Consider the following 13,886-nt stretch of genomic DNA (forward strand, 5'->3'; position numbering starts at 1 on the left):
ATAGAAAGGTCTGATTCTGTTGCCACTGAAACGAAGAGATTTGCTCTCAAATTCAGCGGGAGCTGGCCCTTGCCCATGGGTGCTTTAATGTCACATGTCCTACAACACTTCCTAATGACGGAAAATTCATATGGCACTATTCTGCTTAGATATTTCAGTGCTTGTGACCTGTTAATAACATAGACTGAGGGAGATGCATCTTAGAATTATTCTTTTGAATGAAGTGTCAGAATTCATAACAGCACATATGGCAAAATATTTGCATCATGGTTTACTGCTTTGACTACTTCTTATGTGTTTTCCCGAGCAGTGATTGCTGGTGACGCACAATGCTAGGCAACCACAATAGATCTCGTAGTGGCTTGGGGTACCAGCTGTAAAACTACACAGCAGTACAGTTAAAAACATGATGCTTGGGCAGTGCATGTCCCTGACATGCCATTTGTGGTGTGCTAATTAGTCCACGTGACAAAATGGCACGCGTATGAGTAAATATAGACCTTTTACTGGACACGAGGACAGCTAAAAGGGTTCTGAGCCTTCCAGCTGCAATTTGCTGCTCCTGAAAGATAAGAAATCCTTTAATAACTAGATTTTGTTATCATGTGGGCTCCTGTTCAGCTGGACCATGATGAAGAATCAAGTTGCTGTATCTACTTCCCATTTCCACCACAAGCGCTCAGGCCAAAGAAGATACAAATTGGAAAGACAGTTTCTATACTTTCGTGTGACGTTTCAGAGTACCAGGCATCCTCCCAGGAGGAGACTGGCATGCATAAAAGGGGAACCTTCCCTCCTCTTTCTGCGGCATGTTTGCTCATACTCCTCTTCAGATCTTAGAGCAAGAAGTTCTGCCCCCAAGTTTGATCTCCTTTCCTCTGTGGCAGTGTTGTTCACTTAATGCCTTCCTCCACTGAAGCCAACAACTTCTGTCATCTCTCTACCTCCTATTTTAGCATGCAGAGAAGGAGAAAAAAGCTTCTGAAGTGTGTTGGGATGCTACTGTGTTATGTAGGACGATAAAATGTGTTGTTATAATGTGTTAAGGTGGCGTTTTTGCTAAACAGTATGAAGATGTTCATGTATATATTTTCTTAAGGGATACAACATCAAGCCACCACTACTTTCAGAACTTTCTATTGTGTTGCAAGTAATTAAGCCTGAGGTTTAATCCACTGATTACTCAGCCGATGCCTGTCTGGCTCCTGCTTTAGAGATAGATTGGTGGTCTGAGTGCTGCTGTACTCTTGCTGTTACTCAGGAGCTTCTCAGGTATCACCCTGGTGGGTCTACTCCTGTGCTCAGAATTTAGTTGATTAATGGATTTAGGTTTAAAAAGGTGTTTTGCTTCAGATCAAATTAGTGAAAAAGCAACCTTCTGTTTGTTGACTCCATAAAGTGAATTCAGTCTGCCAACTCTGGCGTTTTTACCTGCTAAATTCTTTAATATTTCCAGGGCCTTAAAACAGTTGTTGTCGTCTTATGGTGCATTGCAATTTGGGGGCTTTTTGTCCAGTTCTAAAATCCTCCAGTTCCCTGCAGGCAGTTGGGAGAGGCACATCTTGGTGGATGTAATCTGCGTATTGCAGTGTGTGTGCTGGTGAAGCGAGTAGCTTTCAGAACCACCATTTGGATTTAATGTGGCTGCAGGTAGGTGGATTCTAAGCTCCAGATGGTCCCTTTCAACCTCAATTTCATATCATCCTCTGTGTCTGAATGCTCTGAACATCACTGCCACTGATGGCAAATCCTTTACTGACATAAGAAGTCTTTTGACTTAAGTGGAGTTACAACAGCTTATACCAGTTGAGACTCTGCCTGCTAAAGTATTCACACATGCAGCCTTTTGGGATCTAACTTTCACAGGAAAAATATGAGAAAAACTCCAAAGCAGTCAATCATATTTTGCAGCTGATTTTCCCATATGGTGTAGCTCTATGTGAGAAAATGTGACTGCAAGCTGATATTCCTATAGTTTCCAACTGCTTAAATAAATAATTTGAAGGATATTGGGAACCGATAAACATGGAGCATTTCCAGAATCCTAGGGCTGTTGAAGGTGTCCTGGACAACAGCTTTTTAACAATAATGTGTGTGCTATAGTGTAGCACAGGTTTTACTGCAAATCCTAGGTGCTGTGAAGTCTGACTTGTGATACAGTCAGAGATAAAGCAACCCATTTTGTTTTGTCTATTCTGAGTTTTTCAAAGGCCATTGGTATAAGATAAAGAAAGATCATTTTGATGTATTTGCCAAAGAAACAATTAAGATTTCACCGCAGACTGCAAGATGCACTAGCCAAGCTAAACAAAATAACTAATGCTACTGTTTTTTAGCAGTTACTTGCTTGCAAGATATTAAAATGTTAAAATATTTCAAAAAGTTTTTTCGAAAGTAGTAAGCCATTTATGTAAGGGCATAGATTTTCTGGAAGTCTAGACTGGCCTTATTTGAGCAGTTTCAAGCAGAGGTGCACCGTTCGTGGGTATACTTCTTTGTGTTTCAAGTTAGGACATTGGCCAGGCTGACTTGAACTGGACCTTGGCCATAAGATATACCTGTTTGTTTTGGCTGAAATTCTTCCTTGGGCAGATAGATAGATAAATAGAACCAGAAATTTTAGCCTGGAGAGTAAACCATGCATAGCATCTTGGCCACGCCACCTTTTGTGTATGAACCTGTGCATGCTTGCACATGTGACACGGTTCATCAGATAGCTCCTGAAATTGCTTTCTGTTTTTAAGCTTGACATGCTGTATGCATGTTTTAAGGCATGAAATACACCTGAAATGTGTCTTCAATAACATAACTGGGATGTGTTTTCACTTCCTTGCTTTTTTTCGTTTTTTCTTTTCCAGGCAGAGGGTTCCAGGCTCCAGAGAGAACTGAGAGGATATTTAGCAGCCATCAAAGGTGATTTTTAAGTTTTACGTCATGTTTTCATAAAGCAGACTTTTATTGAAAATGGAGACAAGTAGGCTTGTGTAAGGTATACAAAGACAAATACAAGTAATATTACTTTTGTCTTTAATAGCCCGCATTTCTGCTTTGGATCTGGCACAGGCACTTTAGCCTGTTGCTAGGGATTCTGCACCTTCGATGTCAGCTCGTGCGTGTACAACCTTGCATGCGCAGCTCATCCTTGGGTGTCCTTTGTGTGCAGGACTGCTGCCCAGATTCTCACGTTGCGTGCATTCTGAGCACCCACAAAATCTATACATCTTGTTACTCATCTTTGCAAATGCGAGAATATGAAATACCCCATGCGAGGCAAGGGATTGCTTGATCTCCACAACTATAACATTTCCAACTATTACTGGTTGGATGGTTATCTCCTCCCTCCAAAACCACGCTCCCTGTGATGGTTTGTTTTCTCGTGTATTCCTGACTGGTTAATCCATTTTTTTAAAGTTTAAAAATCAAATGTAGTCTCTTTCAGTACTACATTGAAAATCCAAGTAGCAGAAGCTCACTGGTCAGCACTTAAATATCAGAGACTAAGACAACAGCTGTTTAAATCCTACTGGACATTTGTAAATCCAGCACACTCAACTTAGCACCATATGCAAAGTGTGCTCTTTCTCATGCCACCTCTCTTCGGATGACTTGGAGGCCAGGTGCCAAAGGAAGGGAGTAAGAGTTGGTGACTGACAGAGAGACAGTAATGGCATCTTGAAATAGGTGTGTGTATATATATGTGATAAATATATAAAGTGTGTATATTTTTATCCTGGCTCCAGTCCAGTAGGAAAAACATTACAAACCAGTATTAACATCCCTGGAAATCACTGTGTCGTCATAAAGCTTCAGCAGCTGTTAACAGGCAGGGAAGAAAACTCTTTTTGATGGGAACTGGTTTTACAGCAAAAGCAAAGCAGTAGCTTAATGTCTTTGACTGTCTTATTATTTTCTGGATGGGCTGGGCAAGGAAAATCCTGTAACAGACAAAAGATATTTTGCCTTGTAGGGATTTGCACAATGTCTTTTGTTCTTAGAGGAAACTTCAGCATCAGTCATTTTTGGGAACCCATTGGGTGCTGATTTTATTTTCTTATTTTTCAGTCATTCCTTCCCCACACCCATTATCAGATGGATACTCAGAAGCGGCGTGATGAGGATGAGGCTGTTTGTTGGCCAGATGGCTTTTCCGTCATGTAGGCTGACTGTTTACATGCTGCTTTGATTTCCATGTTGGTGACAACAGTCCTCCTCTACATGTTTCATTTTCCTTCACTCTTTCTTTCTGTCTCTTCTTTTTCTAGTACTTAATGCGTTGGTGGGCCTTTTGCTGTTTTCCTGTTGAGTGGGCTACTCTTTGCACTGAGTTTTGTTTTTAACTTGGCTGATAATTTTCATTATGCAACTTTTGCCTTTTTAGCCATGCTTTTCTGTTCAGCATCACTCTCTTGTTGCATCCTGTAAGTCCATATTTGAGAATGATTTGGACTGACTTTCTTACTGAGAATGAGAAGTGTCTGCTAGCACCTCAGTATCTCCATGTCTTAAAAAAGACCCAGTCATAAGCAGCTAGCAAAAGCCTTGAAAATGTTGTTCTCCAAAGCCAGCAAGGCAGCAGTGGGCATCCTTGGCGCGTGTGTTGGCACACCTTCGTGCTGTGGAGTGGGAGGACAGTCTGAGGCAGTAGTCCACAAACACAGCTCTGGCTGGGGCTTCCCCAAAGCTGACTAGCTCAGCAGTGGGAAAAGCCCTTCCAGATTTTGAATGGCAGAAGCATATCCAGCAACTGCTACAGCCTCTTTGGTGCTATTCTTTGAAGGACTGCCGTCATTGAAACATTTTGGGGCAGCTATGCACAGAAGCATGGGAACCCCTGAATTTATACACTGAAATGGGATTTCTGCACCTAGGACAGCTGAACCTTGGAGGCATGCTGTCCTCAGGGGCTCATTTTGCAGGGAAAAAGGTCGGTCATTTCATTGGGAAGTAATACACTTGTACTCTTATAAGTGTGAGAAAAGCAGTTAATTTTAAAAGGTTTCAGGAATTGGCAAGACAGCTAAGGTTAACTAGAAGCATTTTATGAAGCTGGTATGTTGTGAACTCTAGTAATAATTTTGATTTTTGCTGTGTGTCTTTTTGAGTGACTGGATATTGGAAGTTGGAAGTATGAGATCTGGGCACAGTTTAAGCAAGGAACCGTCAATTCAGCCTGCTTGTGACCCTCTATCACTTAATTTTAATATACTTGACAGTTTGAGGTTTAGTATCACATGTTCTTAAAATAAAAGAATTTTTGCTGTATTCAAAGTCCACCTCTTGCTCTGAGGTGCTTCTGAGTCTTAGCTGAATCTTGATCTTTACTGCTGGTTACTCAAGGACTCGGAGGAACCACGTCATAAAGCTGTTGAACTTGTGAATGGTTTTTATGTGCTGTTTTATTTCACCTGCCTGATAGTTTAACGTCTGCTATGTATCAGTGATGTTTGTGCTGATGAGGCTGTGTACTGTCCCCCGTAGCTGAAGTTATCTCATGCCTCAGTCTTCTGTCTGTTCCAGTCTCCTTGGCAACGTGTATATCTGGGTTCTCTACTTCATGATTGATTTTTTTTTTTTTTTTTTTAAGCTTTTGAAAGCAGTAGGTGACTTGAACGGTTTTATGGACCAATTGTTAAAGAAACCCTAAATCAGCCTCCTATTCTCTGCCCTGAGCTCTTTGTAAGTACCAGTGCAGATGAGGAGATACAGACCCAATTCTGCACGCAGGTGGCAAGGTGGCAGAGGTGAAAAGGAATACTGCATCATGAAAAAGAAGCACCATATTTTTCAGGTGGCTTAACATAGTGAGAAAGAATAACTAGTCTATAGGAAGGGAAGGGAAGGTTTTGAAGGGCTGTAAGCAGTTTTGCTGCCTAGTTGTCAGTCTGTGGCTGACAGAACTGCACATATCCTCCAGGCACTCAAATCTTAAAATCGAATCATGTAATTTCTTAGCAGCAATAAATTGTTCATCATCTTTCTGTAAAATTTTGAAATTAATTATGAAATGATTGAATTATTCCAGGGGAAACTCTTAAGGGTAACTCGCAATAACAGATACAACCCTTATGGCAGGATAGGTCATTTCCCTGGAGAACTGCACATGAAGCTCTCTTCCCCGCTCAAGTAATTAAATATTAAGTCAGACCAAGGTGCCTCACTCCATCAGGAAAATGGAATTTTCTCCATGATTCAGCCTAGATTTTGCTACTGGGGAGTGAGGAAACCCCACAGTACATGGGTCCTACAGCCAGCATGGAGTCCCAGGCCAATTTCAGTGCCATGGGAGCTTGAGTACGTTGGAATTACGATGGCAGAGCCACCTACACTCTGCCGTCTCTAGGGTGCTTAATGGGAAAGTCTCTGCACCGTGACCCCCCGGGATCCCTGCCACTTGGGGGCCTCTAGGAGTCCTTTGGGGTTCCAGGGACAGTGGCTCTTTCCCACAGAAAGAGGGATGATTTCATGCAAGAGCCTCAGGCTTCAGTAACGGGATTATTTAGCATCATTTTTCCAAAGCGATACAATTTTTTTGGCATTTGTAGTTATTAAATAAGTGACCCAGTTACCAAGAAGTGGTACCAAATGAAACAATTGATAATAAATATAAATTTCTAACTATTCATCAGCACTAAAAATTCCTTTCACATTTCTTAGTACTTTCATGACTTGCTTTAAACAATTCGTCTTTCTGAGTGATAGCAGTTAAAAACAGCAGAGAGCCTGCAGTCTGTCGCTGACACTAATCCTCTTAAGTTTAGTGCTGAATAACATATAAAAGATATCAGTGCATAAGAAATAATTCTATGTGAATACCAACCAAATAAAAAAATCACTGGACATTGTAAATTTATGCCCACAAGCATGAAAAAGAATGGGAAGCCACCAGATTGGTATTTACCTATGCACTCATTTGGGGTATTGCAGTAAAACCTAGTATAGATAGAGTAGGAGGGCAGTAGGATGGGTGATCTCCGTGGGTGGAAATTTCAGACAGAAGCCCCTGACAGAGGAAGCCAAGTACTGTAATGCCCACTTGTCTCACGCTGCAGCTGGATTTGATTGATGTTTTTTACAGAGATGTGGTAGAACGAAGGATTACCGGATTCCCAGAACTGAAACAAGTGTAAAAGTTGGTGCAACTTTGATATGACTCAGGCATGGGGTGCTAAGTGTCTTTTACTTGTTCTTTTAGCAGGTCTATGCCTGAGTACTGTAGTATTTCAAAAAGAAAGTCTGCACAGGATAGGGTGCTCTGCCCAAGCTTGGTCTGTGACTGAGCTGAGGGCAGGCTGCAGGAGGGATCAGCGAGCAGGAACATACGTGGCAGGTTTAGCAGGCAGAGCGCAGAAGGGCAGAAGTTCAGGTGTTGGAAAGGATCAAGCATGATCAAGGATGTGCAAACCTTCCTGGTCTGCGCGTTCACCCTGGATGGACAGCAGCAGCCTTCCTAAGCATGGCAATACCGTGCTGGTTTTGCCTTACCTCCCGAGTGGATTCTTTTATAGTGGCATTGAAGATGTTGAATGAGTCCTGCCTGGAAAAATATGTAAAGGTCATCTGAATTTTGCTGTAATCTAGCATATTCTAGGTGAAAAAAAGCCCCTTTATCCAGAAACCCTTTCTTAGCCAGTGAGACACCGTCCTAAGCATTAACCCCGAAGGAGAAAAGGAAGAAATGCTTCTTAATTCTTGTGCTATGTCTGTTCTTTGAGCTGAGCTCTGTCCTTAAAAAGCACCCCCAAGGTAAGCCTTCAAGAGGTCAATTATTCTGTTTTGGCACAGCACCTTTGGATTTAAGGATGAAACCTTGTACCTTCTGAACACCAGGGTTTCCTTTGTACTTGTTCTTCCCCTTTCCCGTGCCATTCTCTCCCTTGAACTTACGGTCTGAGAACAGCCATCTACTTTCAGCTATTTCAGTATTTTTTTTCCTATCCTACCCATTCCATAGACCACCATTTATGTATTAGGAAGTGTGCATTATTTTCCTGTTGTATCTCAAGTGTGTGTTTTGGAGCATGTGGTGGAATAGCTGCTGACTAGCTATTCTAGTCTGCTCTGCTAGACATTCAAGTTTCATCCACCGAGCAGTTAAATCTGAAGATCACACCAGAGATATTTTGAAGGCAGCACAGATGTGCTGCAACAAACAGACATTGGCTGGAGGAAAAAAGTGTTGGAGTTCTGGTTTTTTTTAATAATTCTAGGTAAAAAAAAAAAAAAAATAGCAGTGGTGCTCAGATTTGCAAAGAAGCCAAAATACAGTTGTCATCTTAATGTTGTTGATCTGAACTGACTCTTAGTATGTTAGGTGAGGTAGGTTTGGTTTCACCGGATTCAAAACTGTATTCAACATCTAATGTAGTGGTGCTTCATCAAAATGGAAAGGCAAACCCCAATGCCTTCAGTGAGGGAAGTAGTTTATTCACTGGGGTCAAACTAATCTCACTGAAGATAGACCTATGCTCTTTCTCATAATATTAATGAAGCTACTTTACATTTAAGCCAGCTCTTCTGTGTGTTACAGAGTGATAACCATCAATAGTCCCCATTCTTGTTTCACCTGAGGTAGCAAGAGCTCCAAAGGTGACTGACTGATGCACTATGGCTTAGCACACTTCTCTGTAGACACCACCCTGCTGCAAGCGTAAATAAGCGCTGGGCTGCACATACTTCTAAACCTACTGGGTGAGCAAATGAGATAACCATTCTTCATTAAAATCAGGTCCATTAGGGCACTGTGCCCAGATTCAGGCATCTTTTTTCCCTAGACCTGTCTCAGCTCTTGCCAGTCCTTTGCTTCATTATGGGCATACCTTTAGGTCACCATCATTATTCTGGGCACAAGAATAACAAGCTCAACCACTCTCACTTAACATGTGAAAGCTCCTGAGACTTAAATGTCTTTGAAAACAAGGAAACAGAGAAATCTTGACATATCTTCCACCTGTGTGCGACCTCCCCCATTCTGCGGAGCACTTTTGTTCAGCTCAGACCTCTTCTAGCTTTTCTCCTAAGTCTGCTTTTATAGCCAGCAATTCCCGTAAATCTCTACCATTTTAACCATGCCACTGTGGAAATGTGTCCTCTTCTGTACAGGCTGGTATGGTACTCATTATGGTCAAGTTAGGAAACTGTTCTGTAAGGTGGAAGAGCTGAGAATAACCAAAGGCAGGGTACTGTTTGATTGTGTTTTCAGTGGTAGTCTCTCAATTGGGTATTTCGTGGCTTTAGTGGGCAGGAGTACCCTCCGAGTTGTTATTCATGTTCAGATATGTTTAGTTCAGAAAAGAAAATAGAATCCCTAATCTGGTAGAAGCTTTCTTCTGCATATAAACATGGCTTAGTCCTTCTGTGAGGGACATTTCTTATTAACCTGGGGGAGCTGGGTGAAAATGAAGGTTTTATTTCAGCTCTTGAAAACGATATTCTCAACGTGTCAGAGGGAATAGTATAGTGGGTACATGTGGGTCAAAATTAAGATATTTAGCAACCGTTTCTTGTAGTTTGCAGTTATATGTTCCTCTGTCTGTCTGATTTCAGGGATGCAAGATGCCTCAAAGAAGCTTACAGAGTCTCTTCATGAAGTGTATGAGCCAGACTGGTATGGACGAGAAGATGTGAAAATGATTGGAGAGGTAAGATACGTGGAAAGAGGACAAAGTATTTTGACTGCAAATGGATTAATCTGAGCTGTTGAGAAGTGTACACCTGAAATTTCCTGTAATTCTTTGGTGTATGTTAAATCCCATTTTCTGAGCATAGAAATTTTTGGTCTTGTGAAATGCACCTCCTGCTGACCAGATGCTGTGTTTGCAATGTCTGTTTTACGAACTAGCTGATGTAAGCTCCCACTGAGGTAAGCATCAGTGTGAGCGGAATTGGTCCTGATAGCAATGGATTGACAAGTTTGTACAAGGTATCTTACATGCAGTTTTACAGTTGAGATTCTCAATTCAACTGAATGTTAAAAATTATCTAAATCTGCTTATCCTTGTGTGGTATGTAATAACTGTTGGGCCAGTGGCACGAAACAGGATATCTGATGGGACACTTGCCTCTCTCTGACAAGAACCTGGAATTTAAGGGCAAATTAGGCTGCAGGGCACTATGCATTTTAGCCTTTTAGCTTCCTCCACTGATGAGAGAAGAACATAATTTTTTAGAGGACACTGCAGGAATTTGACTTGAGGTGGTCTGAATTGCCTGCTTAAACAGCCCAAATTCTGGGGGAAGTCTGTCAGTAAATGTGCTGGTGGTGACAGGAAAGTGCAAACTGTTACCAGTGCAGCGTTTAACCACCTGGCATTCAGTTTGCAAGGCCTCCTGCATAACGTAAGATGAAACTGGAAGACAGAGCAGTCTTCCCAAATCTGCGTAATGATTGCTTTTCTTCTCTGGGACCTTATAATTGTTTATAAATAGCTCAAGGATGGGTGTCAGGAGGATGGGGCCAAGCTCTTTTCAGTAGTGCCCAGTGACAGGACAAGGGGCAATGGGCACAAACTGAAGCACAGGAAGTTCCAGCTGATCATAGGGAAGAACTTCTTCCCTCTGAGGGTGACAGAGCCCTGGAACAGGCTGCCCAGGGAGGTGGTGGAGTCTCCTTCTCTGGAGATACTCAAGACCCGCCTGGACAAGGTCCTGTGCAGCCTGCTGTAGGTGACCCTGCTTCGGCAGGGGGGTTGGACTAGATGACCCCCAGACGTCCCTTCCCCTACCATTCTGTGATTCTATGGCTGTCTTTCTCTACCTTTCCCTGCTGCTGAAGGTGTGACATGGTTTTGATTCTAAAAGCACTCAACTTCCAGATCGTATAAGTTAAGATACCATACCACTTATATTGTTTTAGGTTGAACAGATCTCCTGCTGCATCTTGCTGTAGCACGTTGTCTTGTATCTGTAGACTATTAGATTTTGCACTTGGAAATTTGTAATTGTGTATGAAAAGACCAAAAATTGGCTCTCAATCTCTATTAGATATAGGGATAAATGTTAGATGTGTCTTCTTAATAAAGGACTCAGGTGGACAACATTACAAAATTTCTGCTCCTGATTTTTTCCTGATATGATCGCAAGTGTATATTTATGCATCCCTCAACCTGGAGTAAAAAAGACATATATTTGTGCTGTGCATGATATAAATGATCATTACAGAAGGGATCCAGCTAAATTACTTTATTCTGTATGGTAGGAAAGAGAATGGCTTAAAAGACTCTTCAGCAATGTTTTTGAGCCTGCTAGCTCTCAGACAACCTCCATGATTTTAATTTGTCCAAAATATGTATCAGTAAGATACAAAGGCACATGTACAAGACTGGCAGTTTCTTGCTATGATCTAATGCTGTGCTGCTCTGTAGACCACTGTGATTAAATATTGTGTTAATAAATGAGGTATTTCTTTTAAGCATGACTAATAGATTGTAATAATTCATTAGGGACTCACTTAGGGTAGGAAATGAGTGAACTGAATGCCAGCACAGCATTTATAATGTGCCCTATAGTGGCTCGTGATAAAACAAACACTAGGGAATAGCTTTCTGGACTTGCCGGTGAGGATAACAGCCCTGCAAAGCAGTGCTGGTCCCCTTTAGCCTCTCTTCTGTCAAAGGAGGGAGTTCAGTCATTTTTGAAATGTGCGAGGAAAAAGGGAATCAGGATGTTTAACATGTGCTAATGACTTGTTCTGTCGAGAACCTGGGACCTCGAGCACTATGTCTCTATGTAACAGGATTTGCTTCTGGCAAGGAATCTCACCCCGCTCCCCACGGGGTCCTTGTCACATCAGCTGCATTAACATGTTCTTAAGAACCAGAAAACTACAAGGGGTTTCTCTTGTTGACTACCCCGGAGCTGCAAAGGGGACTGGGGAAAAGCACTGTAGCTTCTGGGGCAGAGTTTATGTTGCCTGCTGATATTGGCACGTTTCGTATCTGGCATCCCAGTGCTCTAGCAGGACGAGGCAGAGTTCTGTGCATTGGCCATTTCATCAAATGTATCTCAATGGCACAAAAAGTATGGGATGGAAGACCTTTCTTAGGGTAGGTCTCCCCAGCTTTTATTTTAAAAATGACCAAGCAAAGCTAAGCTTACAAATCCTTGTAATTGATGGGAAACCTGCTTTATTTTTTCCTTTATTTTGTTTGCTCTTCTACTTTTAGCTGTACTTCTTTTGTCTACAAGGAAGGTTCATTATGAGCGAATACACTTAGGCGTAAGAATGAGGGCAGCTTCAGATTCTGCGTTGTTGACCCTCAGGGACCTGAAACCCCGAGGAAGACCTTGAATCTGTGATATCCTTATTTTCACATAGCAATTACTGTTCGAAAGAAGGAAAACACAAAGTAGTCATTAAGCTAGATCATCTTTTGTTGTGAATTAAAACTTGCAATGTCAAGGTATTCCTTTTCATTTACCTTGAAAGTGCACTCTGATTTATTGCCATAAGGAACATTTTAAAAATTCAGAAAGATTAATCTTTACCAGCTACATTTGTATTTCTCCTAGGTTTGGAGTGGAATTAAACTGCTAAGCGCATTTTTCCTTTTCTGCCTTTACAGAAATGTGATGAACTTTGGGAAGACTTTCATCAAAAACTAGTGGATGGGTCGTTGTTGACCTTGGATACATATCTAGGACAATTTCCTGATATCAAAGTACAGTAATGATTTCCTATAAAGGACAATTTGTAAAATTACTGTTGAGTCATCAAATAAATAGAAAATGAGATTACGAGCAAAGAAAAATTAACAAAAGGAGGGGAGGTGGAAGTCATTCTGTTCTGCAATGTAAATGATGTTCTGTAAGTAAAGCCTTGACGTTAGGCTGCACTGATTTTCCAAGTGAACAAAAATATTTTTCATGCAGTAGTACTTGGAAGTAAATTAGCCTTTGGAGATAAAACTTTTGTGTTTTTTCCTGCTCCTGTTTATTTGGTATGAGATAATTCTCACTGACTTCAACAGGGACACATTAAGCTCTTCAGCTGTTAAAATGCCAGACAAATTACAACATGAGAAGGCGGCCTCTTGTTATTGGCTAGATGCACCTGTGGGTATCTAAATATCTTTCTCCTAACTAAGCCATGGTTCCTGTCTTTTAATTAGTTACAAGAAAAGATTTTGTGATACGCATCAGGAGAGACTGTTAGGCAGAATCTAGCCTCTCCCGGATGCCTGTCTGGTGTACACTACAGGGAGATGATTGCTAAATGAAATATATAGGGATAAAGAATCATTGCAGGTGAGAGGTAGATACTTTTATATTTGAATGTGACTGTATGGGCATAGCTGTAAATTCTTTGTGATGGTTTATAATTGAGTAGGTAACACGCAGTCATCCCCTTTGTCATTTATGTCAGGGTGAAAAAAAAAAAATCCCAACATTACTGACACTCAGTCTCAAACTTGCTTGTAAATCAGACTGCGCTTATGCCCTCTCAGCATGTGGGGTTTACGTATAGTGTATAGCTTTGCAAAGTCAGTGTATATCAAAGAACTTTTTTAAGTTTTAAAAGACTTAGCAGGTAAATTATAATTCCTATTGTGTGTTGAATTCCAATTATCTTAGTTACGTGTCAGAGCAACTATACTGAGACGTGTATTTTAAGCATTTTTCCAACTCATAAATACTACATTATTTATTAAATTTACACACTATATATGAGGGAAAAAGATGGTCTTGCCATGAGTTTAACAGGTCCATTTATTCTGGAGAATGAGACAAGTCATACATAACATTGTTATCTCGCTTCTAAGGCATGTAAGCCTTACACCTACAAAATCCCCTTCCAAACCATCTGTAAATGGATTCCTTATTTAAAATAGGGTGATTAGTTTGTCTCTTTTACGGTGTCCGTGTTCCTGCATGGTATAGTAATTTAGATA

At 41.2% G+C, this 13,886-nt stretch overlaps 1 protein-coding gene across 3 annotated transcripts in view; it reads left to right on the forward strand.

Moving 5' to 3' along the window:
• AMPH (amphiphysin) overlaps window positions 1-13,886 on the forward strand; it is a 125,231-nt gene that overhangs the window by 67,950 nt on the left and 43,395 nt on the right. For all 3 annotated transcript variants that reach the window (XM_075418609.1, XM_075418607.1, XM_075418608.1), the window contains exons 3-5: window positions 2,859-2,913; window positions 9,544-9,638; window positions 12,561-12,656. In XM_075418609.1, coding sequence (XP_075274724.1) covers window positions 2,859-2,913; window positions 9,544-9,638; window positions 12,561-12,656 — 246 coding nt within the window. The remainder of the gene's footprint in view (window positions 1-2,858; window positions 2,914-9,543; window positions 9,639-12,560; window positions 12,657-13,886) is intronic.

This window comes from Opisthocomus hoazin, chromosome 4 (assembly GCF_030867145.1).
Source record: "Opisthocomus hoazin isolate bOpiHoa1 chromosome 4, bOpiHoa1.hap1, whole genome shotgun sequence".
Lineage (NCBI taxonomy): Eukaryota > Metazoa > Chordata > Aves > Opisthocomiformes > Opisthocomidae > Opisthocomus > Opisthocomus hoazin.